This window comes from Coptis chinensis, chromosome 9 (assembly GCF_015680905.1).
Source record: "Coptis chinensis isolate HL-2020 chromosome 9, ASM1568090v1, whole genome shotgun sequence".
In the NCBI taxonomy this organism is placed as follows: Eukaryota; Viridiplantae; Streptophyta; class Magnoliopsida; order Ranunculales; family Ranunculaceae; genus Coptis; species Coptis chinensis.
Genome location: NC_141464.1, coordinates 64,011,770 through 64,036,301, shown reverse-complemented (window position 1 = coordinate 64,036,301; position 24,532 = coordinate 64,011,770). Strand labels below are relative to the sequence as shown.

The 24,532-nt window shown below is 43.5% G+C and overlaps 1 protein-coding gene across 1 annotated transcript; it reads right to left on the bottom strand.

Annotated features, from left to right (window-relative positions):
- Window positions 1-3,349: 3,349 nt before the first annotated feature.
- LOC147477308 (uncharacterized) lies at window positions 3,350-3,985 on the bottom strand. The gene has a single exon (XM_086585966.1). The coding sequence runs from the start codon at window positions 3,983-3,985 to the stop codon at window positions 3,350-3,352; it is 636 nt and encodes a 211-aa protein (XP_086442092.1).
- Between the last annotated feature and the right edge of the window lie 20,547 nt (window positions 3,986-24,532).

Genomic DNA, 24,532 nt, shown 5'->3' with positions numbered 1-24,532 from the left:
AGAAATATATAAGTCATTCATAATATCTTAGGTCCAAAACCAAACATTGTCCAAGTACCATCCACAAAAAAGACCAAAATAACAAAACAAGTCATTATGCCCAAAATGTAACAGTATTGCAGAGTTTCCAACCATCCAAAATAACAAAGGTACCCAAATCACAATAACCCTTCTGCCGGAGTTGAGTTTCCAATCGACCTCCACGGTTTGGAACTTCGCCTTGATCTTTGGATTTGGTGGAGGAGCTAGTGGTGGTTTGTTTTGTTTTGTGGCCTTGGCCATTTTGGTGGTGCACTGAGCTATTTGTTTAGTTTCTCTCACGCGTGGTGGCATGTAGGTGTCTCTGAGCCTCTTCATAAGGTTAGGAAAAGTATGCCTTTGCTCTGAAGCCTAATCAAATAAACACTAGATCAGCCAATTTACAAAACATAGTCAATTTGATATAAATTAGTTCAACTTATCAACCCATAAACCTATATTATACTCTACCTGGAATGTATTAGCCTTATGTGGCTTTTGTGGTAATGGCACTCCACCAGCTGCCAATGTTTGTAGTTGCTTTGGTGTTGGTGGTTGAAAATTCACAATAGAAGGCTTTGTAGTGGCCTTTGTTGGTATTGTCACAGTTGATCATGCTGCCTTGGTTTTGGCCCTAGTGTTGGGCTATGATGATGCTGGCTGACTAACAACTATTTCTTTGGACTTGTCCCTAGTGCTGGGCTGTGATGAAGCTGCTTCCTTGGTTTTGTCCCTAGTGTTGGGCTATGATGAAGCTGCTTCCTTGGTTTTGTCCCTAGTGCTGGGCTGTGATGAAGTAGTTTCCTTGGACTTGCCCCTAGTGATGGGCTGTGATGATGCTGGCTAACTAACAACTATTTCCTTGGACTTGTCCCTAGTGTTGGGCTGTGACTATGGTGAAGGTGGTACTTGACTTGAACTTGCAGCTTTGGACTTGCTCCTAGTGTTGGGCTGTGATGATGGTGAAGTTGGCACTTGATTTGAACTTGCACAAATGGACTTCCTTCTAGTGCTGGGTTGTGAAGGTGAAGCTGGTGGTTGACTTTCAGTGGCAACTTTGGACTTGCTTCTAGTGTTGGGTACTTGACTTGGTTGTGATGAAGGTGAAGCTGGTGGTGGTTGACTTTCAGTAGCAACTTTGGACTTGCTTCTAGTGCTGGGTACTTGACTTGGTTGTGATGAAGGTGAAGCTGGTGGTGGTTGACTTGAACTTGCAACTCTGGACTTGCTTCTAGTCTTTGGGTTGTGAAGGTGAAGCGGCAATGGACTTTCGTGGCAACTTTGGACTTGCTTCTAGTGTTGGGTTGTGAAGGTGAAGATGGCCTTTGGACCATTTGATGCTTGTGAAGATTCTACATCTTTGGCCTTAGATTTACCTATTATCCCAAACAAATGAGAATTCCTGACATGTAAGTAATTCCTGACATGTCATATGTAACCACATAGTGATGAGTGTCCTTACCTTTTGGTTGTGCAGGGAGGCCTTTGCATGTCTTGGAATTATGCCCCTCTGTCCTACACAACCTACACTTCCTTCTCTTCTTGTTTGGTGCTTCCTCATCTTCATCTCTCCTTCTATTCTTTCTTGGCCGCCCAATACCCCTGGTGTGTGGAGGTGGATGGTATAGCTATTCTGGTGTCTACATGCAAACAAACACATAAATTAATAACTAAAGAACAATATTATACATGTATAGATAAATACTTAACACACCTCCAAAACCTAAAACATATGCCAAATTCAATTCCACTACAACCAGAAAATCCTCAAATCCAACCAAGTAATATGCACACAGAAAACCATCCAACACAAGAAACCAAACAAATGTTTCATTGATGGTGTTATTCTTGTTAGCACTCAGTTTACATTTCAGCTTGAATCACCAAGGTTACAACTTACAACACAAGTTGCATCTTAGTGCTTTCCCTAGAGACCAATACAAATAAATGATTTCTGGGTCCCTTGTCCGACCTTTCACTGAGAAAAGTAGCCTATAAGGCTATAAACAATGGAATTAGATGGTAACTTATAATAATGAATTTACTAAACATGATTAATTTTAGAAGAAAGACAATGATTTGTAGTAGTTAACAAGAGTAACACTGATATAAGTACCTGGGTTGAGTTGTCTTCAACAAGCATTACATATAATGTTCATAAGCAAGCATTACATATAAGTCTTCAACAAGAGTATTGGTGTGGAACACAAGCTTTTCTCTTTATACTACTAGGCACTTTAACTTGTTAAACTACCAACCATACACAAAAATTCAACCAAAGAAACATACTCCATGATCCCCCAACTATAGCTTAGCACTTGAATTATAAGTTCTCAACACAAAACTTGTCACAAAGAAACACACTTTATGAACACTCTCATGACTTAAACTCAAAAGGGTATCTCAAAACCTTATAAAATTCTCAAAAATCACAAATTTTGGATAAATAAACAAACTTTATAAACTTCGAGCACATATATTCAAAGGTGTACTCTTAACAAGCAATTCTGACTTTCTTAACTTGTCATAATAATTGAATTGTCAGAGTTATATGCATCTCTACTATTAAGTCATATACTTGTCTTCTCTGGTAAGTTTTCAAGTTAAATTACTGCTACTAAGTTATATGCATCTCTGATACTAGGTTTCAAGTGTCAGAGTTATATGCATCTTTGCTACTAAGTCCCTACATTATAGTCAGACTTGCAATGGCACTGAAATTTGGCAGAGTGATTTGAAACTTCTATCAATCTACTACTATAGAGTGATTTCAAATAGACTTCTATCAACCAAAAAGGATACTACTATATGATCCTCATTATTGTCTGATGACCTTCTATAAGAAAATTAAATTATATTCCATAACAAAGACTTGTGTCCATCTTCTGATTGATTTGAAGAAATTTATGGAGTGGTAATGAAGCTAGATACATGTTGAAAAAAAAGACCAGCTCAGCACCCTCTTTTTTTTTTTTTTTTTATAATTTAAGAAATTTAAGAAATACAAGTGTTGGTTTGGTGTGAAGCTGGATACAAGTTTGGAATCAACACTTGCTTGTTACTTGCAAATTAATGCAACAACACAAAAAGAACGAGAACAACTCTGTGTTGTTTACTCTGAGAACAACACTACTATAGAAGAACTACAGAACAACACTACTACAGAAGAACAAATTAATGCAACAACACAAATTAATGCAAGAACACAAAACAGAACAACACTACTACATAAGAACTACTACTACTATTACTACTGTCCATTTTCCTTCTTTGTTTTTTCTTTCATTTATTATTAGGGACCCTTATTATTATTATTGTGAAAATAAATTAGTCAGTTCAACAACTTAACACCAGTATCAATGAAAGAGAGTTTAGGGTAACTTACAGGCTTGGGCCAGTCTCTTGGATCTTCCATTGGCTTGATGTGTCCCTTGTAAGCCATTCGATATGTAGACACACAAAAGTAGGAACTGCAATACTCTCTCCAATCAGCTTTCATTTTGTATAAAATAACTACTACATGCATACAAACAATCCCAAAGAGTTGCCATCTCCTACAACTACACTCTTGATCTACTATGTTCACAGTGTATCTATAATCAGACTTGACATCCCTAATATAATACAGACTGCTATTACTTGCTTCCAAATCCCAGTTAGGAATGTCTTCTATCATCTTCTCTATTTTCTTCACAACTGTAGGAACTAACCCATTTATATCCCAATCTTCTGCCTTCTCTCTCCTCTTATACAAAAAGGACATCAACAATGTATGATACTTATCTAAGAAAGGAACAATGGGCATATCCCTCAAGTCCAAAATCCAATTGTTAAATGATTCAAAAAAATTGTTTGTGATGTGATCACATTTTGTATAATCATCGAAGTGTGCCCTTGCCCAACTCTCCACTTTCTCTCTCATAAGCCAGGCCCTAGCTTCTGGACATTCAGCTTCAAGTTGAGCCATACACCTATCAAAATCAGTTATCTTATAACATTTTGCAGCACCCCAGACTAGCAACTCCAAATGTTTTGCCTTGAAAACTTTCTTAAAGTTTTTTTGTACATATGCCTAAAGCAAAACCTGTGGGGATTGTTAGGGAAAACAATTGACACAACTTCACTTAATCCCTTTTGTCTATCAGACACAAATGTCAACTTGTACATATGACAATCTAATCCATTCCTTTTCATTGTTTGTAAAAAAATTAGTCCAACTCTCTTTCCCCTCAGATCTTGTGATATAGACTGCTATAGGAAACAAACCATTGTTCCCATCCAATGCAACCATGCTTAGACATTGTCCTCCATACTTACCCTTTAGAAAACACCCATCTAATCTAATAATGGGTCTACAAGTAGTCAAGAATCTTGACAAAGAAGTAGTAAAACACACACATACATATTCAAACTGCAAGGTTTTATCATTTCTAGAACAAAAAGCAATTGACCCTGGATTACTTCTCATTATCTGATAAAAAATGGAGTACACACAATATATAAGTAACAATAACAATATATAAGTAACAATAACAATGCATAAGTAACACACATATAGATAACAAACAATATATAAACACAAAAGCAACATTTAGGGTTTACCTGATCACATAACATAGGTACTAGTTTGTAACTCTTTGCAAAATCTCCATGAATCTGTTGCAATCATCTAATTCTTGCACTCCATGCAGTCCAGTAAGAGATTGCCACATGCTGCTTCTGCCTAATGTCATCAATGATGTTTTGTGGAGTACAAGTCTTGTGATGTACCTTCATATGTTCCAACATAACAGTGGCCACCCAAACTACATCATCAACCATTCTATTCTTGTGGTGCGTATCAAGAAAGACATCTATGTTCATTGTTAAAGGTGCTCAGTCTCATTGTAAAACCATCACTCTTCTTCTTCCTCCAGTAAGCCCTCCAGGGACACCCACTAGCCTCACAGATAGCTAGAATTCTGTATGACTCATTGACAACCATCCTACCCACAAATCTATTCTTAATGCAATAATCCTTAATCTCATGCCTCAATATTTTGATATTAGGCCACTCCATACCTCTTTCCCACTCATCTTCAACAATGTGTGGCCTAACATCATTGGCCTCAGTTCTATACACATCTACAGTCTCACCTTCATAGTTATAGTACTCTGCAGAACTTGGAATCATATACTCTAATTCATCTTCAGATGAGTGTGCACTGTGATACTCCTCTTCAGGTTCCAATTCTTCAACATTTGGAGGTGGAGGCTTTGCTTCTACTTTTCTCACAACAGGAACTTCAATACCTTCATCATCATCTAGCTCGTCTTCAGACAGGACATTGTATGTGTTGACATCAAAGGTCCCGCACATTAGACCAAAATGGGGTCATCTTCATCAACAATGACACCCTTTCCTTTGACTTTTCTCCCACCCTTTCTCTTCTCAGTTGTCTCTCTAGACTTGGCATACTTAGTTGGTTGTCTCTTTGTTGGTGTGGACTGCTTCCTTTTTCCTTTCCTACCAACTTCTTCTTGCACAACTTCTTTTCCTTTTGCATTCAAAGCTTCAACTGTAGGGTCTTCAACTTCTACTTCAGGTATGGCTTCAATCATGTCATAAACTTTATTTTCAACATAAACATCACAGTACCCATCCAGATTGCTAACCAACTGTCTCCACATCTCCAATAAATCAGCATCAGTCGCTACATGAACTACTTTACCACCAACAATGTAAGCCAGCTTGACCTCTTCCATGTTGACATCCAACAATAAATCCTTCAAGTCTGATTGCATGTCCAACATATTTAGTTTATCACCATCTACATTCATCATCCAAACTTCCTTTTTACCAGTGAAATCTTTTTTTGACAGTGTTAACCTTCTACGAGGTGTCTTAAAGAAACCCCCATAGTGAATCAACAGGTTTCTCACTTCATCATCAGCCATGACTATACAGAATGAAGAAGAAAATCACTGTTAAACAACTATTTTAGAAGCAAACAAGTCTAAAAGCATTAATAAATCATGAATTTCAGTTGATTACCTTCGGATCTAAGACAAAGATGATGCCTTGCAGTTGATAACACCTTCAAGTTGATGAGGCTTGCACGGTTCTACTGAATAATGTATATAACTACATCACCTTTGACAAATTAAAATGCCTACAACTTTAAACATACACTTCTATAACAATAATTAAGTGTTATTGTGACATTCTAACAAGCACGCTCAAACACTAGATCAGTGATAACTCAAGCATGCTCAAACACTAGATCAGTGATAAATCCTCACAACAATGGAGACAACAATGGAGTTTCTTCCCGCTTAAAAAAATAGACTTGGCTATTTATACAAGGTGATTGGATGTAAAACTGCAATTTAGTTTCGATCTGTTGGATAGAATGCACTGGATGACTCCACGTGTCTATCTACTGTGACTGAGAAGTAATTTCTTTGGTAATCTATTATGACCGTTGGATTACTTTCACAGGATGGCAACACGTGTTTCACAGTTCAAACTTTGGTAAATAGTCCGGTGGCAAAAGAGTAATTACAAGATCAAGGGTAGTTGGTGTCTTTTTCTTTGGATCAATTCTGACCTTTGATTTTTTCGTTGGAGATCGTGACACGTGTCTAATTTGACCTGGTGTGATGACTCAAAGTCAAGGGGTTTTTTGCATCATTACTCATGGCTAAGGGTAGTTTGGTCTTTTCACTACAGTTGACTTTTGAGATAACAGTCAAGACTTGTTGACTTGGACGGCATGTGAAAAGGGGGGGTGGGGGTAAGTCTAACTAACCCTAAAAACATTTAGAATCAACTAGTGTCTCAAAAACTTAATCTTTTTTCGGCTTGACACTACATGATACTTGAGGAATATAAACCTCAATATTTTCTCCACCAATACTTTCACTCTGAAATTCAAATTCTTCGTTTTCCATTTGAGATATTAAGTCCAGCCAGTAGAGATTGCACCAAAGGGAGATAAGTGCTCGTTCAAAATTGTAATAATACGGAACTTTCTCAAGGACATTTCGGTAATATCGACATCGCATGTAAGTTATATGATGTAATTATTAGTATTTACTTGTTTAAATTATTTGGTTAGTTACACAAATATTTTAGGCTATATTATTGTTTGAATTATGTACCACCTGTTACGTTAGTGGGCCTATTCAATTGTAGTGGGCCCATTCTTTATTTCAGACTTGCTATATTGTTTTGGGCTTTGTCTATTGTTTTGGTTTTCTGGGCTTGTTATTATGTTGGGCCATTTTATTTTATTGGGCTTGCTTTTGTCTTTTGGGCCTTTTTCTTTTGTATTTGGTTTTTTTGGGCTTGGATACTTAGAAGAGAGAAAAGAGGTCGGTAGAGAAAAAAAAAAGAAAGGGGAGACAAAAAAAAGAAGAGAAAGAAAGGAAGGAAGAAGGGAGGTCGGTAGGAAGAAAGAAAGAGGGAGAGAGAAGAGAAAAAAATAAGAAGAGAAGGAGACGTCCAGGAGAGAAAAAAAAAAGAGAGAGAGAGAAGAGAAAAGAATAAGAAAGGAAGAAGAAAGAGATGGAGGCCAAGGATTTGCCAATGCGTCGCGGTGGTTTCGGTTTCCGGCTTTTGAGTAGGGATGGTGGCACGTGGTGTTTGTGAACGCGGGACTTGGTTTGCGACTTCCGATCTAGAGGTTTTGGTCTTGATGCGACACGCGACAGTTTTCGAGGCTCAGCTCAGATGGAAAGTTTATTGGTGTTGCGAAACATTGTTGCGAGCGTTCTTTCTCATCGGAAATCAGTTTCAGAGTTCTGTTCTTTTGTTAAGATCTCTATATGGAAAGCTAGCTGAACATTGGAAGTTCTTCTTGAATCTTTGGTGGGTTAAAAGGTGTCAGGTAAGTAAACTTTAATATTGTATATTGTATACATTAAATTGCATGTATACCTTTAATTACAGTTTTTATTCTTGATTTACTGCGATTTATTTATATACAATTAATTAGTTATGTACAAGTAAATTGATTAAATGTTTTCATTTTGTACAGTGGGTTGTTATGATAGTGTTAATTAATTTTATATTAATAATGTATAACGTACTGTGTTGATTATGAGTTAGCATTAAACCCGGCGGATTGGTACAATTGTAATGTTTTCATAAGAAAACGTTATTGGCATGTTCGTTTTATATTATGACGTGGAAACCGTAGATAGTTATAGCGGATTCAATTTGTGATTTGGTTACGGTAGAACCGTGGATTGTTGTCATCAGAGAAGCATGAATAGAACAAAGGGTAGAGAACCCATGTCGCTTTCCTTATCGGAATGACTTAATCCATTCCTATAAATCTTTACATCTCAATTTAGAGGAGAACTACAATTAGCTTGATCCCTAAACAGGTACGTAGGCAGTCACCCGGCTCAGCCGCTTCCATAGGAAAACCCCTACCCCTTTGAAGAACCGGATGTTTTCATATTCTTTTACCGTTGTTTAGTTTGGACATGAAAAGTATATAAATGTGCGTGTTATGCATAGAAAGATTGATTTATCTTGAAGGCTAATGCTTTTCTTGAGTTATGTTAATCGATGCACTTACAATGATTTAATAAGCAAACGGTAAGCAGCTAAAGGTACGTGTCAACCTTGTCTTTTATATTCAATTTCATTTCAAGCTGATTATTATATATTGACTTCATATTTAATGTTGATTGTCGAGTGTAAACGGACAGGGACGAACAAGTCCCTCCATATCGAGATCTATAAGGTGAATACATACTAAAGAATCAAGGCGAAACCTTAAAAGGAGCATATTGGAATCATATGGGTTGTTAATTGACCTTAATATCTCTTACAAGTAGTGGCTTCCTATTTCTGTATATTATATTGATTTCTTTTTGTTGTACATAAATAATTGTAGCTTGTATTGCATGACTTTAATTTATATATGATGTCATGGAGGTGAAATACCGATCTAGGGTAAGGGATCGGTTAGCGGACGTTACCGAATATATTTTGGAAGGTGTTGTGTATATGTTTTAATAGAGTTGTATATATTTGGTTCGCGTTGTATATAGATAGGTTTTGGTTTTCAAACTATGTAAAGTTATATATATATATATATAACTTGACAGGGTTGATATATGAATATTAGGTTATTCTATTTTTCAGGTTATGACAGGTTTTAGGTATATGAAATGTTGAAAATACAAAGGAAACTATGTCGGATTTTTTTGTAGAAAAAAAAATATATGATGGTTTATCGCTGATTTTAAATTATTAATATTGAACGTTGTCTTATTAATGCCTCGTAATCTTTATTGGATTTTGTGGTGTTACAAAAATGAAAGCAAAATTTTTTTTTTGGGAGAAACCATTTGGGCAAGAAAGTTGGGGATGACATGTCCAAGTGTGTTTGAAAAGATTGTAAATCCGGTTTTTTATTAACTAGATTTTGTTGTTCCCTTATTTTTTTTTCTTTTTATCTTTTTTCCTTATTTGTGTTTGACTTGGAGGGACCTACAAAACATAAAAATTATTCAAGAAACTGATCAGGCGCCTCGTTTCTCTCTCATGTCTACAAGCGGACTGTCCAGTCCCATATAGATAAAACCCCACACTGTAGATTGTTCCCAGTAGTTATGTGGAGACAATATCTGCGTGTTAGGATGGGACAGATCGTTACAATGATAATAGATATTTCCATATAAACTTACGGGAGAAGGAGATTCGAATTTTAACATAAAATTTGTGAAGCACTAACATTCCATAATATGTTAGCTATTTATTCTTCCGTAAGTACCAAGACGATTCTGTAATTTATACCAAAGATTTACATGATTTTTGTTATGTTTCACAAAACAAAGTCATAAACAAAATTCACTTCCACAAAGCCAATTAGCCTTAATATAAAACCGTGATGGATGATTCCACTAATGCGCTCCATAAATATTTCTTTGTCGAACCTTACAATAAAACTAAACCAGGTGTATGATCATTGATCAGCTGATCTAAGCCTCTGCGAGGCATATTGTGCAGACGTCCTAATGGTTATGATGGTTGAATTGGAAATAGCATAAGGGTGTAAAGGTGTGATCGATTTAGCTTTCCCTTACACACAGTCAATTGGGGACTGGAATGGGTTGTTGGATGGACCGAGTTCGTTTTGGGAGCGAACTGCCTACGTATCTTACTCTAGGTTCTTGTCAGGAGAGTAGAATCAGGTCTGGCGTAGTTCATAGGAGAGGTATTTATAGATATCGAGAGTGTATCCTTGCCCTCCACGTGTAAAGGGTATCCCAAACGAGGGGTGGAGATCAGGGTAACATGTGAGAACTGTCCTCATAGGTCTGCTGTAATGATGTGGAGTGTTAGTCTGTATAAGTAGCTTGCGGCCGTGACCAGTGGCTGACGGCCAAGATATGTACAAGTACACCTTTAGTCATGATTGCTTCTGGAATGTGTATCTGAGTCACTTTCCTAGCGTAGTTCGCGTGCTACTACGACCTGTCTGTATCGTTCTATTAGGTTCATGAATGCGACCTGGATCCACAGGTCGATGTGTCATTTCCACCATGTTATGCGCGTGTTGGATAGAGAATATCACTCCCCTACCACCCCCTCTCGGTGGGTTGTGAAAAGCGACCCTCACCGAGAGAGATTGTCGCGCGTGGAGCATGCTAGAGGTGGAAATTTCCAACGATCTGTGAGGAGCGGCTCGTGCTAACCATGCTAGCTAGTGGGTGCAAGCGTTTGACGCGCGTGTTCAAAGACGTGGCAAGATCTGGCGATTCGCGAGAGAAAAAGCGTGCGCCCCATTTTTGGGATGTGAAAAAGAGGGGATAGTTGGTTGGAAGTCATTGGGCAGTTACGGGTGGGGTGTAATCATGATGCCTTGGAAACTGGAGGGCGGTTGCTCAAAAATTTCACTGGCTCTTTTGAAACTTCATTTGGCTGCTTTGTCTGGTAGACACTACTTCATTACCGCATCATCCTTCAGATTAGTTCTCTGCCATTGTTGAACCTCTGTTTCTTGTTTTGTGCTTAGCCTCTGTTCTAGAGTTGTTAGGATACCCTGTTAGTTACTTAGTAGCTAGACCTGTTAGGGTTAGAAGAAAAATGTCTGACTCCGATGACACTCGATTTAATGAGGTCCGTGAAGTTTCTCTTAGCTGGGATGACGAAGATGATGAGAAAGATGAGTCTGTGTGTGGGGTGGTTGAGGGTGATGATGAAGATGAGACGGTTGAGGGGGCTAGTAGTGAGGAAGATGCGACTCGATCTGCGTCTGTAGCTGCTGAAGCTAGCACTTCGTGTCATTTGTGAGAGGTCATCTTCGGTGCGGCTGCCGCCTAGTAGACGGACGGACATGCTTTGAGGGCGTTCCCATATCTGCGAGAAAAATATGGGATAACCGTAAGCGGTTTGAAGATTCATGAGCCTGACCAGAACGCTCTAGTATATAGCGATAGGTACACCCCACCAAATCATGGGGTGATCATCTGTGAGGGGCAGCTGAGGGCGTTCATGACGATACCGTTCTCCAAGCTGGTTTGTGAGTTCCTGAACCGCTGTGGCAAGGCACCTGTTCAGTTTGTGGGTAACACGTGGCGATTGTTCAAGGTTTTTGACCTCTTGAACGCCAGCGGTGAGTACCAAATCGAGGTCGCTGATGTTATCGAGCACTACCTCGTATAGTGATCTAGGTCGCTGAACTTTAGCTTGCAAACTCGAGCTATGCTATCGAGTGTTCTGGATGGTAAGAGTAACGAGTCGTGGGACAAGCGACCGCTGCTCCTTGTAGGAAGCTACTATGCTAGCGGGTTCAGTGTGGACAATAAAATATGTGACTTTACTGGTGGATACCAGTGCGTTGTCTGATGATATCAAATTTGCTTTGGTTGAACTTATACTGAAACTGTTGTCTTGTTGTCTGTGCAGATATCCACTTGGAAAGGGGGTTGAGTCGACAGGTGATTGAGAAGTTCGCTAGGCTGACGCGAACTGAGAAACGAGCGAAGCTACCGAAAGTTGCTCATTTTGAAGAACATGGAGGACCTGCAATTAGGGAGAGAAGGCAAGTGTAAAAAGCCAGGGTGCGGGGTAAGGTGAGCGGGAGGACGTCGAAGAAACCTGTGATGGAGAAGCGTGGGAGTGATCCGTTATTCTGAGGAAGATAGGCACCGAGGTCGTGCGGGGTGAAGCGACCACTGGAGGTCTTTGGGCCCTCGGGTGGGGGAGGAGGGGGGAGGGCGCTCCGTTCGATGTGGGGACATTCTCTTGAAGTCGGAGTCTCGACCTGCAAAGGTTCGTGGGGTGGTGAGACCGCCGGGGCGGTGAAGTCTGAAGCGAGGGGGAAGGGTGGCTCGCAACTCGAGGGCGAGACCGATGCCCGACTTCAGCGTCCTAGGTGAGGACGCCCCGGAGGTTGCTCCGGAGGTCGCTAAACCCAGGGTTGTTGGGGATCCCTCTGGCAAGATGAAGGGGAAGGTTGGTGTGAGAGAGACTGGTAAGGGGTACTCCTGTACTGGAAAAGACGAGCTGGAGCGCAACCTGATGTACATAGACGAGGTGACTAGGAAGAAGCGATATGTGAGGAGGTCGGACTGCAGCTACAAGTCCACACCCATAGTTGCTTGTTTGCTGGAGGGTATAACCCTGGATGGTGATAGGAAGGACTTGGATGCTAAGGAGTTGGAGTCGAATCTGAGGGGGATGGATAAGGCGATGTGTCTGGTAAGTAACCTTTGCACTCAACTTGACTGTGTTATCGCGTTACATGATATTGTTTGATACTAACGTGATATGTTGTGCGAGTTGTCGCAGTTGATCGCTGGGTACCGAAAATTTGAAGACGGCGCTTGAATCATTTGAAACTGGAGAAGGCGGACGTTGAGTCGCTAAGGGACGAGCTGTCGAATCTGACGAAGCTATCAACGGCAAGAGAAGGAAGGCAACGGATCTTTGAGGCCCGGCTCGCGCCGACTCGAGAAGACCTCTGCAGTGAACGAGTCGATCGGGTTGAAGCATGAGGTGGAGGCGTTGAGGGGCCAGCTAGTCGCGGCGAACACCTATGTAGAACAATGTAAGACTTACACCCTGAAAGCGAAAGAGGCCTATCTCACCATCCTTGCTGAGGTGGAGGAACTGGAGAAAAAGCTGGAGAAAAAGCGGGACGACGAACTGCGAGGAGGGGCGCGAAAAGATGCCGAACCGGGGGAGGACCCGGTGCGAAAGCGCCCAAAGATCCGGGCGAGCTCAATGTTTCTGCGGTCGTGCCTTCTCCCCTTACTGGTGTGGTGAGTGAGCAACTTCAGGGGTCTGGCGAGCTCAACGTGGCTGCTGTTGAGGCAGTTGTGGAGTCTTCTGGTGATCCGAACTCTGCCTCCGTGTTGAATGTCGCTCTTGGAGAAGATCTTGATGATATTGTCTAGGAAGTTTTGTTGTTTGTGTTTGTAATGGGCCTCTGGTTGTAAACAATAGAGTTGGTTTCCTGGGTTGACCTGGGTCGCTCGTTTTTCTGCTTTTCCATTGACTATGATAACTAGTGACTAACTGTGCTGGATTTCCTGAGTATTCTCAGCAGCATGGTTAGTCTGTGAACTGGGGCGTCCCTGATGTCGTCATGTCGCTTCTTTTATGAATGTGAATCTTGTTGCCTTTGCTTTCTACACTTAGTCTTGTATATGATAAGAATGTTTGCATTCATAAGCATAAGTAGTCTGTCACGATCTAAACGGTGCAGGTCGCTCGTCTCTATAAGGACGCCAGGGCGTTCTGTACTCTGGAGCGGCCTTGAGCTATAGTGCGTGCGTGGCACGTGTCGGAATGTGGGCGGTCGGGAGATATGAAATGATGGCTGCCAGGTTGGCTGGCGTTTGGTGTCTCGATGCCATAATGGTGTGCCTTGGGAAGAGACGTTTCGTGGGTATAAATATGACTGGTCTTGGGAGAGCAACGGCATTTGCTCTTCTTGTTCTTCCTGCTGCGGCTGCTTCTCTTCCCTCTTGCGTTTGTTTTGCTTTCCTTTCCCGTTTACTCAGGTACGTTTCTCTTTTCTTCTTTTAGATCATGAATGTAAATGTTATTGGCCGCTCTAACCAGCGTTCTTTTGTTTTCTGTGTTCAACTTCGCTTATGGCTCGGTGCTTTCCGTACTTCAGGGGAGAAGGGAGTGTAAGAGAGAGTTCCCCTCTGCTCATAAAGGAGATGGAGTTCCGTCCTCATGTGCATGGGGACCGTGGCAAAAGGAAAGCTGTGGTGTCTGGGGGCAAGAAAAGCAAGCAATCCAAGGGATCGAATTAAACGCTTTATTTGGCGGCATTGTGTTCAGTCGCGCCGCATCAAAGCGGAAAGGCTCCTATCGGTCGGCGATGGAAGCGGCGACTGGGGAAGGTCATCACGTCTCTAGTGTGAGAGTTCTCCCTCGTGTGGGGGGGATGTGGGGAGCGAATTCTACTATGTGGGGAGAACGGGGAAGAAGCGTGCTGTAAAACGTTCTGATTGCAGCTTCCACTCGGCACCCATAGCAACTAGTCTGCTGAAGGGGATTATGTTAGACAGGGACAAAGCTGAAGTCGAGGATAAAGATATGGAGACGCTGCTGGGGACCATGAACATGGCTAATTTTTTGGTGAGTGTTTATCTGTCAGCTTTGCCGCTTTGTTTCTTAAGTGATTCTGATTATGATTTTGTCCTTGTAGTTTCTTTTGGGTATGATAAGTCGATGAACGCTGCGGTAACGCGGCCGATATCGACGTCAACTCCCGGTCGGTTGGGATGTTTGCGAGCTGCCTGGGGGGCTGACAAGAGGAAGCTGGACGCGATGACGGGCGGCACCGCGTGCTCACTTCGCGATGAGAACGCTTAAACGGGGTTTACCGCAATAATTTGAGCTGCAAATGGAGGTACTGGAAGTCACTGAGTACGCTAAGCGATGTCAGGGGGTTGCTCGTAAAGCTCAAAGTGCGTATACCACGGCCTGTAGCGAGTATGCCAAGCTGGACGAGAAGTATTGTCAGCTAAAAAAGGCAGACGGGGCTCAAAGGATGGGTATCTTGGCGTTGTTTTCGCGGCCGCGAGGAACGTTCGCCGACCAAAGATCGCTCCTCAGGACAAACATGTGGTCGCGGCTCCGTGATGGTGATTTCTCTTCTTTGTCTTAGTAAGAAACTTGGTTCATGTTGTAGTGATTATGTCTGTTCTTTGCCCCTACGAGGGTTAAACATTAGAGCTGTGTTTTCAGGCTTGCTCGAAAGCGGTTCGCCTTTTGTTGATCTGAACCGGGTGTCCACGAAAGTGGCAGTTCGTTAATTTTTCTCCCTTTGTTCACCGGTCCATCTGGATTTTCTGGGTAAACCCAGCAGATCGGTGGGTTAGAACTGATTATCTGAAACTGGTCGTGTAGCTTCATGGTAAATGTATGCTTAATGTTATCTTTTGCTTGACTGCTTGTAGCTATTACTCTGTTTATTGGGCTTGTTTCGAGATGTCTTTGTCGTAAAAGCGTTATGTTTGTGTAGTATTGCTTTCGGGAGAAGCGATCCGGGGAGATGTAAGTGTTCGATTAGTTTAGACTTAGGGGTTCATGACCCTACAAACTTCGAGGGCGTGTTGCTCGTTGAGAGCGTTCTCGCGGAGTTGATCCTAGGGGTATAGGTCCTCAACTTAGCGAGACTCGGAGAGGCTATGAGCCTGTAAGTTCCTGAGAGCATTATGCTCGCTTGAGAGCGTGTGTAGCCCCTAAGGGCGTGCTGCTCCTGAGAGTGTTCTCGCTGAGTTGATCCTAGGAGTATAGGTCCTCAACTTAGCGAGACTCGGAGAGGCTATGAGCCTGTAAGCTCCTGAGAGCGTTCTGCTTGCTTGAGAGCGTGTGTAGCCCCTGAGGGCGTGCTGCTCCTGAGAGCGTTCTTGCTGAGTTGATCCTAGGAGTATAGGTCCTCAAGTAGCGAGACTCGGAAAGGCTATGAGCCTGTAAGCTCCCGAGGCGTTCGCCGAGAGAGCGGCGTGTAGCCCCCGGAGGGCGTCTTTGCTCCCGGAGAGTGTTCTTGCCGAAGTTAATCCTAGGAGTATAGGTCCTCAACTAGCGAGACTTGGAGAGGCTATGAGCCGTGAAGCCCTCGAGAGCGTTACGCCGCGAGAGGCGTGTGTAGCCCCCGAGGGCGTCTTTGCTCTGAAAAGCGTTCTTTGCTGAAGTTAATCCTAGGAGTATAGGTCCTCAACTAGCGAGACTCGGAGAGGCTATGAGCCTGTAAGCTCCTGAGAGCGTTCTGCTCGCTTGAGAGCGCGTGTAGCCCCTGAGGGCGTGCTGCTCCTGAGAGCGTTCTCGCTGAGTTGATCCTAGGAGTATAGGTTCTCAACTAGCGAGACTCGGAGAGGCTATGAGCATGTTGTCCGTGCATATGTACTGATGGTGCTTGCGGTGCGAGTGGCGTGGCTTGGAGATGCGAGTAAATACCGTAGATTATAATAACAATCTTAAGTATCTTACACTTGAATTTGTAGCAAATGGAAACCTAAATTACAAAACATTATGAAACTAATGGTAAAACTTCTTTAACAAGTACGTGTTCTAAGGCCGTGGCAATAACTTCCCCTCATGGGTTTTAATCCAGTATGCTCCATTGCCAATGACGCGTTCCACTATGTAGGGGCCTTCCCACGTTGGTGCTAGTTTAGAATCATCTTGAGTTATTTTCAAGACTAGATCACCAGGTTGAAAAGATCGAGGATGTACTCGTTTGTTGTAGGACCACTTTAGGATCTGTTGGTAAGATGCTACTCTGATAGCTGCTAGGTCACGTCGCTCTTCCAGCAGATCGACCTCTCGAGCTAGTACTGAGTCATTATGACCTGATTCGACAAGTTCAGATCGAGTTGTCTTGATTGTCAACTCGGTGGGGATGACAGCTTCTGTGCCATAACATAAGGAGAATGGTGATTCGCTTGTGCTGGAACGAGCTATGGTACGGTGAGCCCATAGTATGTTCTCGAGCTGGTTTGGCAATTGGCTTTTGTTCTTTTCGATCTTTTTCTTCAGGTTCTCTAAAATGGCTTTATTGCTGGCCTCCGCCTGTTCATTGCTTTGAGCGTACTGGGGAGTGGAGAATGCATGAACGATCTTCCACTTGGCTAGGAACTCTCTGACTGTTTTGCCCTTGAACTGGGAACCGTTGTCCATCACTAGCGTGTGTGGTCAGCCAAATCTAGTGATGATATGAGTCCAAATGAAATTCCTGACATGTGACTCTTTGATGTGTGCCAAGCGAATCGCCCGACCCACTTAGTGAAGTAATCTGTGGCATCCAAGACAAAGCGGAAGCCGGTGCTCTTCTGAGGGATGAATGGTCCCATAATGTCCATGCCCCACATGTGGAACGGCCAAGGGCTCGCAATGTTGATCAGTTTGCGGGATGGCTGAATGATGTTGTGCCCAAATGTTTGACATTTGACACACTTGAGGACATACGTTTTGGCATCGATCTGCATACGGGGCCAGAAGTATCCTTGGGAGATCGCTTTATGGGCCAATGAGCGACCTCCAGCATGGTTTCCACACTCTCCATCATGAATCTCAGCGAAAATTAACTGACCTTGCTCTGGGTTGATGCATCTCAGATGAGGTCCCCCAGCAGATTTACGAAACAACCTGTCATTAACCAAACAATAGCTACGTGCCTGGTGCGGAATCTTCCTGGCCCTGGCACGCTCATATGGGAGTTTACCGTGCTAGATGTATTGTATAATAGGCTGCATCCATGTTTGACTCATCTGATCTCCAGAGAGTGGGCACAAGTCACTGATTGCTAAGACATGGTTCGCTTGGTAAGCTGGTCGGTCGACCACTTCAATGGTCAGTTGTCTAGGGGCACAATTCGGTGTCTGAGTGGCTAGGATGCGGCTAAAGCTATCTGCGTGGCGGTTCTCAATCCGCGAAAAAATGGTGTACTGTAGCTCTGCTGAAAGAAGGAAGTAAATCATTAACAACTTGAAGGTATTTGGAAAGGTTACCTTCATTGGTAATGTACTTTTTTGCGATCTGGCGAACAACCAGTTGCGAGTCACTAAAGATTTGGAGCTCCTTTACACCGAGTTGGATTGCCGCACGTAACCCCATTATCAATGCCTCGTACTCCGCTTCATTATTGGAGGTTGTGAAGTCTATGCGAACTGCCTTTTCTATCATAGCTCCTTCGGGGGATACTAAAACAATTCCGATACCACTGCCTCCTGGGTTACTGGAACCATCAACGTAGAGGGACCAGACTATTTTTATGTTTGCTTTTGTGGGTGCGACCTCTGCTTCTGGCTCCCAATTGGGGTCGTCGACTGGAAAATCTGCTAGGAAATCTGACGACGACGGCCCGCCGCGAGCGTCGCGGGGGCCGAAGTCCATGTGGTGCTCCCGACTCTTCTTCACCCATATCGCCATCCTAGTAGTCTTATTCTCTTTGTGAAGGATCCGCTTCAATGGAAGGTCGCTAAGTATTCTGATTGGATGAGCTTGAAAGTAAGGTCTGAATTTTCTTGCCGAGTATAATAAAGCAAGCACTGCTCTTTCAACGTGGGAATAATTCTTCTCGGTTGGAGTGAGCATCTTACTTGTGAAGGAGATCGGCTTTTCTGAATTGTTTTCCTCTTTGAAAAGAACTGAACTGATTGCGAAGTCTGATACTGTCAGATAGAGCCCCAGTGTTTCTCCATCTGTTGGTTTGGCTAAGACGGGAGGCGTTGTGAGGTATTCCTTGAGAGTGGAGAATGCTTGGTGACATTGATCGTTCCATGAGAACTGCTCGCCTTTTTTTAGGATCTGTAGGAATGGTCGACACTTGTCTGACGCTCTCGATATGAATCGGTTGAGTGCAGCGACCATGCCTGACAGTTTTTGTATCTGTTTCTTTGTTTGTGGGTCGGGCATGTCTAAGAACGCCCGAATTTGGTCTGGATTTCCTTCGATACCTCGCTGTGAGACCTGATATCCTAAGAATTTTTCGGAGGACGCTACAAAGAGGCATTTCTCTAGGTTCAGCTTCATTCTAGTTCGGCGTAATCTGGAGAATGCTTGCTCAAGGTGAGTGAGGTGGTCGCCTACTTTTTTGCTTTTGATGATCATGTCTTCTATGTAGACCTCCATGGTGTCGCCTAACATGTCCTTGAACATGTCAGTTACTAGTCGTTGATAAGTCGCCCCGGCGTTCTTGAGTCCGAATGGGAGAACGTTGTAGCAATAAATTCCTTGCTCAGTGATGAATGAGGTCTTCTCTTGATCTTCCTCAGCGAGTGGTATTTGGTTGTACCCACTGTATACATCCATGAATGATAACAGCTCGTGCCCACAAGTCTGGTCGACTAGTCGGTCGATTCTAGGTAGTAGGAAGCTGTCTTTAGGTGTTTCTTGGTTGACGTTGGTGAAGTCGACGACATGCGATCGTATGCCGTTCTTCTTCTTGAGCGCCACGATGTTTGCTACCCAATCTGGGTAATCGACCTTCCGTATGAAACCGACTTGCTTGAGTTTGTCGACCTCATCGTTCACTGCTTTTTGAAAACGTAATGACAATCTTCTAGGCCGTTGTCGAACTGGTTTGGCACCAGGGTTGACGTTTAACCTATGGCATGCAACGCTAGGATCTATACCAGGTACATCGATATACGACCAAGCGAACACATCTTTATTCATGGACAAAAAGTTTACAAGATGAGCTTTAAGTGTGGGGTCGAGGTTAGCCCCGACATAGACGAGTTTAGGGTCGTCTTCTGTTCCCAGATTCACTTGCTGCCTTTCTTCGGTCGGTGCTGAGACTTGTGCTGTTTGAGTGCTCTCTGGAGGATTGCACTTTGTAGATGTTGTGCTGGTCTGGTGAGTGGTTGTAGTAGCTGTAGGAGCTGGAGGCGTCTTACGTGGTTTCTGACAATGAGTCGAAGTGACTTCGCGGTCGCGTGACAAATGAAGGCTGGAATGGTTTCTTTCGCAGCTGCATCGGGTCGTATGGTATGGGCGGGCGATCTCTTGGCTCTGTTTGAGCGGGATGCTCTCTATTGGGGCTACCTCTAGGATCTGTAATGCGGGGACACCTGCTGCCCTAGTGTAGCTTCGGGGTCTGGGCTGGTAAGAGGAGGTTCTTGTTGGAACCCCCAGCGTTCTGCTTTGGGACGTTGGTTCTGACCTCGACCACTAAGTCTTTGGCCATTGTATAGTTTGGTGGGCTTCGTTTACGTACGGGATGGGAGATCGGTGGTCTTGTTCGGCTGCGATGATCCGGTTACATTGATAGGCCTCGAGCTGGTTGCTCGAGCTCCATCATTCCTCTGGGGCGGAAAAGCGGATCACCGATGCAATGTGGAAGGCCTTCGCCTGCATCGATGGATCCATCGTCCGCCCTAAAATAGCGTTGTAGGATGACTTGGTATCGAGGACGCTAAAACGCGTGTTGAAGCTGACCTTGTCTTCTCGAGAGCCCACTGAGACTGGGAGTATGATGTCTCCCATTGGGTCGGCCCTGGAACCATTGAATCCAAAGAGAGGCGCGATCGGGTCTATGAAGACCGATTTTGGCAGGTTCATCTCTTGGATGGTATGGTAGAACAAAATATCACACGAGCTGCCAGGATCTATCAAAACTCGCTTGACGGTCCAGTCGCTGATTTTGACATGGACCACGAGTGCGTCGTTGTGCGGGAGGCAAACCTTGTTGAGGTCGGCCTCCGAGAAGGTGATATCTCCTGACTTGCGTCCTGAAGTGCATGGTGTGGGTGCGGCTTGTGAAGAAAAGTTGTAGACTTCATGAAGGGCACCAACGCGCCTTCTCTTCTCTCTAGATGTGGAAACAGAATCATCCTGAAGTGTGATCATGTGAATGGTTCTGTATCGTATTCCCGACCTGTTGACGGTTGGCGACAATCTTGGCGAGGCGGTCTCGGGGGCGTCCTGCGCTGTGAGAGCTTAACTTGGGACCCTCGATCATTCGTCGAGGTGGGGATCTACTTCGTACTCTGCGGGCCATGAGCTTGTGGCGCAGGTCGCCGTCGGGTATGTTAGTGTATTGCTTGATGTGTCCAGCTTCTATGAGATCCTGCAAGTAATGCTTGAGCCCCCAGTACACATCGGTCTCATGGCACCTAGCTCGGTGGAAGGCGCAGTAGGGCTGGTCGGGGCGATCTGCCGGTTGTCTGATCTCAGGTCGGTAGTAGGTAGCTCGTTTGATCTTCTCTAGTATGTAATTAGGAGATCTAATGAGTACGGCGAATTCTCGGTCATTGCTCGCTTTGAGTTTGGGGAGCTGCCCTTGTTGTCGGGGTCGTTTTTTAGAGGATGATGATACCTCGTAAACTTCTCCTTCTTCTACTTCTTCTTCATCTTGGTTCTGATTTTTCAAACCTTCTTGTAAATTGATGTACCTATCGACTCGGCGTCTTCCTTCCAACGCTTCGGGCTGTTCTTCGGGGAGCGACGACTGGTGAGATCGGTATGGGCAAAGGTGCAGCAGGCGTTTGTGAAAGCCATTGCGGCGAATGACTCTTTGAGGCCACTCTCCATGTCTAATAGTTCGGTTTTGAACCGACTTAAGAAGGAGCGGAAGGTTTCCTCCTTGCCGAGTGTAAGCTGAAAGAGTGAATTGAGATCACCCTTCTTACGCCTGTTATGGACGTATTGGCTTGCGAACAGGTCGGTGAGCTGTTCGAAGTTCTTTATCGAGTCGGCCTCGAGGGAGAAGAACCAGTCGAGTGGGCCATCTTTTAGACTAGCGGGAAATAGTCTGCAATGAAGGTGGTCGAACTCTGGTGCACTGTAGAGTGCAAGACTTTGAACATACCGAGCTATATGATGGCCTAGGCATGTACGACCATCGTACATTGGGAACCGTGGTTGGACAAAATCTGGAGGAGAAATCTTGCGGAGTAGCTCAGCAGCAAATGGAGATGCACGGTAGGTTTTTAGCATCTTTTACACTATCAGGGTGGAGTCTTTCTTTACTGCATTTTTGTCGAGCCTTTGGCTCAGCTCGTTGATCTGTTGGCTGACGTTGATGACGTCGTCCTCAGCGGTGGCACCTAGTGGGTTCAGTGTATCCACTTGTGCTCGTAGTGTGACGTTTTCCTGCCTGAGCTGAGCTATTTTCTCGTTTACTGTGCCTAATTGTCCTGCTAGCATGTGGAGTTGAGCTTTGAAGCTTGACATGCTTCGTGGGCTTGAGAGTTTTGGTTACTGACTTGTTTGGAAGTGGTTTGGTTTCTCAAGTAATCGAGACCACAGACGGCGCCAATGTAAAGGTGTGATTTAGCTTTCCCTTACACACAGTCAATTGGGGACTGGAATGGGTTGTTGGATGGACCGAGTTCGTTTTGGGACCGAACTGCCTACGTATCTTACTCTAGGTTCTTGTTGGGAGAGTAGAATCAGGTCTGGCGTAGTTCATAGGAGAGGTATTTATAGATATCGAGAGTGTATCCTTGCCCTCCATGTGTAAAGGGTATCCCAAACGAGGGGTGGAGATCAGGGTAACATGTGAGAACTGTCTTCATAGGTCTACTGTAATGATGTGGAGTGTCAGTCTGTATAAGTAGCTTGCGGCCATGACCAGTGGTTGACGGCCAAAATATGTGCAAGTACACCTTTAGTCATGATTGCTTCTGGAAGGTGTATCTGAGTCACTTTTCTAGCGTAGTTCGCGTGCTACTGCGACCTGTCTGTATCGTTCTATTAGTTCATGAATGAGACCTGGATCCACAGGTCGATGTGTCATTTCCACCATGTTATGCGCGTGTTGGATAGAGAATATCACTCCCCTACACAGCCCCCTCTCAGTAGGTTGTGAAAACGACCTGCTGAGAGAGATTGGTCGCGCGCGTGGAGCATGCTAGAGGTGGAAATTTCCAACGATCTGTGAGGAGCGGCTCGTGCTAACCATGCTAGCTGGTGGGTGCAAACGTTTGACGCGTGTTCAAAGACGCGTGGCAAGATCGGCGATTGCAGAGAAAAAGCGTCTTTGCCCATTTTTCGGGATGTGAAAAACCGGGGCGATTGGTTGGAAGTCGTGGGCAGTTACGGCTGGGGTGTAATCATGATGCCTTGGAAACTGGAGGGGCGGTTGCTCAAAAATTTCACTGGCTCTTTTGAAACTTCATTTGGCTGCTTTGTCTGGTAGACACTACTTCATTACCGCATCATCCTTCAGATTAGTTCTCTGCCATTGTTGAACCTCTGTTTCTTGTTTTGTGCTTAGCCTCTGTTCTAGAGTTGTTAGGATACCCTGTTAGTTACTTAGTAGCTAGACCTGTTAGGGTTAGAAGAAAAATGTCTGACTCCGATGACACTCGATTTAATGAGGTCCGTGAAAAATGTCTGACTCCGATGACACTCGATTTAATGAGGTCCGTGAAAAAAGGGTATGTCAAAAATGTCCTCCCACCGCACTAGTGCTTTTGGGGCCGTGCTATAGGAATTTTTGAAATATGGAGACCAAAACTTTTTTTCAAAAACAAATGAAATAACACGTCATTTTCTGACTTTCCTTCAACTTCTTAATACTAATTGTTTAATTGTTTAGAACGAACGAGATCTAGTTTAACAAAGATCAGCATTGATATAATTCATTTATTCAAGATCGAGTCTGGTTACGACTAGTAACACCAATATTTATAGACTTCAATAGTCATGCAAAAAGAGTACGGTTATAACCCCACTCCCCACTAGTTGCAATTAGGATTATCCCCCATTATAATTGAAATTAGGATTTCCTTTTCAAATTGACAGTAAGGAGTCAACCAACAGTTGCCATTAGTTGACTAGTCAAGGATTGTGAATTGTCCTAAATACATTTTTTTTGTAGAAATTACCTAATTTGCCATGGACTATGAGTGCCCGTATTGGACACTGTTCAAAGCCCACAAGTATCAACAACTCAGGTGGCAACACCCTCACCAGCATCAGCAACTCAGGTGCAGTGGCAACACCCTCACAAGTAACTAAAGTGCTGGCTTCGACATCAACTGGTAAAATGCCCATGACTAGAGGCAAAGTTGCTGCAACAATTGAAGCATCAGCTTTGGTTACTCCAACCAAGTCTGTAAAGGCCAAAGAACTCGATAAGACTTCCCATAACCCGAAAAGGTTGGTTCTACTTTCAATGCTAGTTTGTTTTTATTCATTTTAGACTTCTTTTTACCCTCCTTTTTATATCAACGGATAGGGACCAATAGAATCATCAGCTATTGCAAGGAGATTCTTCATATAGCAATTTTCTTTCTTCCAACAACCTTCTCAACTCAAGAACCTTTAAGTGACGCTTCCAACCATTGAAAAGACTCACAATTTTCACATTTCAAAATTTTCTCGCATTTGTTCTGTATTTTAGTAGAAGTCAAAGGCAATCTCGGTGTACGACACCTACTGCAAGCGGATTTCTTCCATGGACAAGTATAGGACCAATGATCTTTTTCAATTCACCGCATATAAAGCACCCAATATCGGCTACAACAAGTTCACCTTCTTTAGTTTTTTCACTTGAATTGCTAATATCACCATCTACAAATCGACGACTTGAAT

Bases quoted from the DNA above. Each gene is read 5' to 3' on its own strand.
- LOC147477308 (XM_086585966.1), bottom strand. From the start codon at position 3,985: ATGGCTCAACTTGAAGCTGAATGTCCAGAAGCTAGGGCCTGGCTTATG.